This window comes from Condylostylus longicornis, unplaced genomic scaffold (genome assembly GCF_029603195.1).
Source record: "Condylostylus longicornis isolate FDR11 unplaced genomic scaffold, ASM2960319v2 ptg000038l, whole genome shotgun sequence".
NCBI lineage: Eukaryota > Metazoa > Arthropoda > Insecta > Diptera > Dolichopodidae > Condylostylus > Condylostylus longicornis.
Genome location: NW_026578007.1, coordinates 222,394 through 227,394, shown reverse-complemented (window position 1 = coordinate 227,394; position 5,001 = coordinate 222,394). Strand labels below are relative to the sequence as shown.

Here is a 5,001-nt window from a genome sequence, read left to right as displayed (position 1 = left end):
TTTTTAAAATACGAGTACTAAATTTTACTTTACAAAACTTGTAAAAATTTCAAACATTCAAAAAGCAATGACACCATAATTTTCTCTTATTTTCTTTCAGAAAATAATAGATGCTTTGCATACTAAACCTTTATAGTTTTTTTAAATTTTATGAAGTTTTTAAAAACTTTCTTATACCAGACAGAACTTTCATTTACACTTTATCATTAAAATAAGAATTTCAAAAACTTACTTAATTTTTTGATTTTTATATTTTCACACATTTAATTTGTATACATACTTTTAATTTGTACACATACGTATTAATTTAAGCATTAGGCATTAATTGTTTATTTTTTAGAAATATTATAAGAGGTAGAGATACATACAAACATAAAAATTAAATTTTACAATGTCCAAGAGTGCATGACAAGGTATGTTTGTCGAAAAATGTTTTTTCAGGACAAGTTTGATGTACTGCTTTCTCGCTTGTTAAAGTACAATAATAGTATGAATTGCAGTCTTTTGGATCCTCCCTAAGTCCAAATTTCGAATCACATAAAATATCTGAACTTTTCTCTGTTGAAAATGTTGTCTTATTTATGGAAGGTGTTTCCGTAGTATTATGTTCAGTTTTCGATAAGCAAGTACTGTTAACATAAATTTCACCAGGTGCACAACGATAAAGTGTGGGATATAAGTAATATTTTCCTCTATTATTTACTTCTGGTTGGCAAATATAAAATATGTTTGGGTTGTTCGGCCAAAAATGACTCTCACCAGGAAAACTACAAGTATACTGCTTTCTCTTACAAACATCATCTAATAGTGTTAGAGAGCAATCATTAGAAATTACTGAATAGGCCCGATTACCTTCACACCTTGCTGTACCAGCTAAAAAAAGTTTTATGTTATTGTATTTCAATTTCAAAATTTCTGGAATAAATCGAAGTATTTTAGGTAAAGCAATTTTGGTAATGATCGAAAATTTTTTCAGGTTTATAGAGTAAAATAGTACGAAGGCTAGTGTGAGGCTAATATTAAAGTTTTGATCTTTTATTTCAATTCTCTTAAAAGTAAATGAAATTAAAGAATAAGTTATATAAACAATATAAAAACTTAATCATTTATTCTTACCTATTGGTAAATAGTCTTGAGCATTTGGTTCCGCTTGATAACACATGTGATATATTTGACAATCGTATGGGTCAGGAAAAATTCCTATAAAATATAGATCATTTTGTTTAGTTCTATTGAAAATCTGTGTGTAATAAAATAAATTAAAATTTCTTTTTATAACATGAAACGACTGAAGCTTCGTATTTATACTGTATTAAAATATAGAAACCAAAAGGAATTCGATTTCAAAACTGATATACATACATATATACATATGTATGTGTATACTTAGTAATATTGCTAAAAACTCTAAGCAAAAACCGGCAATATCCTTAATTGATTGATTTCTCAATTAGATACCAGAATAATAGAAGGCAGCAGAAAACGATGTAAGTATTTGATATTTAATTAAATTTTCTATTTCGATGTTTCCATTAAGTGTTAGTATTTATCTATAAAAATGTGATAAGAAAAGTTTACCAAATACATAACAAAGAATAATATAGTATCTTAAGTACATTAACATAAAAATTGCGTTACCAAACAATAATATTTTTTCTATTTGAAAATTAATCTATTGTAGTAACATTTTGGTGCATTGGCAAATACAAAGCGATATCGCAATCTCTATTATAATAGCAGTAACACGGCAACACGGCACATGTAAATTAAATTTGTCTTATTTGAAATTCTGTCTGGTATAAGAAAGTTTTTAAAATCTTTTGTAATAAAGTTTGAGAAATAATACTTTGAATGATGACGTTTTCATTTTCTGTTTACAGTTTTTTCTGTTCGAGTATTGTAAAATAACATTTCAGGTCTGTCTATGTAAAATTTTTACATGGTATGTTTTCATGTAAAAAAAATATCTCACATTCATACATACATATTTCTCTTAATTTTATTGTAATTTCATCTTGAATAGATTTTATTTGCATTATAATAGATCTGTTTGGTATAAAACTTGGAAAAATTTAAAAAAAAGAAAACAGTGACGTTTTTTTCTACAAAAAAAAATTCTGATTAAAAAAAAAAATAAATGGACGGAAAACTTAAAAAAACTTTTAAAAATATAGGTAATGGACGTCAAATTTCAAAATATTGATCCAAAATAAAGAAAAACATATTCATACATAAAAAAGAACATGTGTTGTGACAGCTAAAAACACTAAATTTTACTTTACAAAACTTGAAAAAACTAAACATTTAGAAAACGAAGACGCATTATTTTCGTTAATTTTTTAAAAAGTATACCAGACGCTTTGCATACTAAAACTTTTTAAAGTTTTTTATGTTTTATAAAGTGTTTAAAAATTTATACCAGACGGTCCTAATGTATTATAATGAATTTTCAATCTTGGACAGAATTTCAGTGGTTTAAAATTTTTTAAAACCTTAAAAGTCTGTCGGGGTTCAAAGCAGTATAGAAAGTATTATAGCAGTATAGAGCATACTAAAACTTTAAATTCTACAACCTATTATTTTTATGTGAAACTTTTTTACCATCAGATGTGCATGGAAAATTTTCTTCATAACCAAAACGATTACATGGACCAGGAGCATCAGAGCATTTTTCTTCATAAATATTGCAAAACTGTCCTTCGCTAATATCGCATGGTTCAACTGGATATGTTTGCCAAATATTACTGATTTGTACACAAAACGCTAATCTGTCACAGTTTTCACATATCAGACCAGCCAATTTTCTTTCGGAGCATAAAGTTGTTTGACGGGGTTGTTTTATAACCCTATTGTATTTTTCACTATTTGCTGCAGCTATCAAAGCCTGAAATACATTACAATTTTTTTTAATACTATTTTATGATATTTGTTATAGAGCTTGTTTCAACGACGAAAGTAAATTATTATGGATGATTAGCGTACATTTACTAGGAAAATTTGAAAAAAATCTGTTTTCAGCATGCTCTCAAATTTAATATAACTATTAGGAAAAATAAGTTTTTTTGTATAAATTTTTTTTAAATAAAGCTTTATTTTTAAATTTGATACCACCTTCAAATAATTGTTATAGACAACTAACATCTTGATTCTTGTTAATTTCGAATTCATGTTTGATTAAAAAAAAGTTGAGATATGAAAAATATGTGTAACATGATAATGATAAAATTCCTTGACGTTCTTTCTAGATACATGAATAATTATAATAATGTGAGTAACAAAACCATCCTCTGATATAAAGTGTGATATACGTATGTAAATACTAAAACAAATATGAGTCAATTAAATTTGTCATGTGTAGTAATTATTGTGGTAGAGAAAAGGTCTACCAAAGTTTTTTAATGTTTCTTCTTAAGTGGCGTATTGTAGCTGAATTTTTTCAATTTTCTTGGTTTGTTTTCATGCAAACTAATTGAAAAAATGCAATGTATTTAAGAGTCGTATTTATTTATTCATTTTATTGTTCATTCCAAGTACAAGATGGGGAAAGCCGTATATTAAAATTTTAATTGAGAAACTGTGTTTAAAAACAATGGTTAAAATTTAGTGTTGTGATTTTGTTAGCAGGAACAAAAATTTGGTAAAGAAACTTTTAGATAATTTTTATATGCACATACATTTTTGTCAAAATATAAATACATATATAACTATATAAATCTTTTTTATAAGTAGTTCAATCTAGATTTACATCACACTAATGCAATCACTTACTAAATTTGTACCCAAGAATTCCCAAAAAAAAAAGAGGTATGTAAGCAATACAAACTCTGATTTTTATTTTCATGCACAAAAATTACTGGGAGAGCGCTAGTGTACGCAATAGATGTCTATCTGTTTTTATAATGTATTTTAAAAGGCGTTCAAAAGCATTTCTGTAATTTATTGCAGTACAAAATTGGTATTAAAAAAAATTAGTGTTAAAATAAAAAAATAGTTAAATATAATTTATATAATATTATTTTAAAAAATAATTTAAAAAAATAAACTATAATTTTTAAATTTAAACGAAATTTTTAAATTTGTAATTAACAAATGTAATAAATGGAGTAAATATAAATTATGAATTTTTTAGTTTTATTTCAATTCTGTTTCTATAAATTTAAAATGCATATTTCCTATGAATATGCTATTAATATAATTATAATTATATATGTATATTTCGTAAAGTGTGAATCAATATGCATACACATTTTTTTCTTTATAAATTGCTTTATTTCTTGTTCAATTTATCTATCACTTTCATACATTCGAACGTTTTTACCTAACTTTAATGGAATGAAAAGTAACATATTATGAAAAATAAATTTTGTCTTTATTAAAATATAATTAAGTAAATTTTTACGATGTAAAAATTTACTTAATTTTATTTAAAATTTACGAAGTTACATACACCTTCTAAATTTATACCAAAGTATATCTATTAATAAATAGTTCGACTCGTTCCATTCCGTTAGTTTTCGTTTGCATTCAAAATTCTTAAAATATTCCATTTTTAACACTTAAATGCTTAACACTAAAAATTTTTTGTTTTATATCAAATTGTTTTATAGTTTTATTAAAACTTTTTATTATGTGGTGAATTCTAATTCTCACGACTTTCATAGCTGAAATTATTTTTTAAGTATTCATATGTTTTACATTCTAAATTTTTTTCTGTACAAATATCATTAAAAGGTTTAATAAAAGTATTTTCTAAAATCTTTAAATTATCCATGAAATTCTTGGATGGTTTATAAAAAACTGTAAAATATTTTTTTTTTCACAACTATTTAATTTTTTTTTAATATTATACCTCTTTTTAAAATTTATTTTTCAAAATTATGTTATATAAATTATAATAATTTTTTTAAACATTTTTTTTCCGCTTCGCTTTTATAATATGAATACACCTTTTTTGCCACCTTGTACTGGAAATGATTGTGTCGCTTTTAAAATTCTTAATAT

At 24.4% G+C, this 5,001-nt stretch overlaps 1 protein-coding gene across 1 annotated transcript; it reads right to left on the bottom strand.

Moving 5' to 3' along the window:
- Positions 1 to 361: 361 nt before the first annotated feature.
- On the bottom strand, positions 362 to 3,168 carry LOC129609221 (uncharacterized). Its single transcript, XM_055521152.1, has 4 exons — positions 3,140 to 3,168; positions 2,602 to 2,912; positions 1,117 to 1,200; positions 362 to 873 (listed from the first exon to the last, which is right to left on the bottom strand). The coding sequence occupies exons 1-4, from the start codon at positions 3,166 to 3,168 to the stop codon at positions 380 to 382; spliced, it is 918 nt and encodes a 305-aa protein (XP_055377127.1). The 3' UTR covers positions 362 to 379.
- Between the last annotated feature and the right edge of the window lie 1,833 nt (positions 3,169 to 5,001).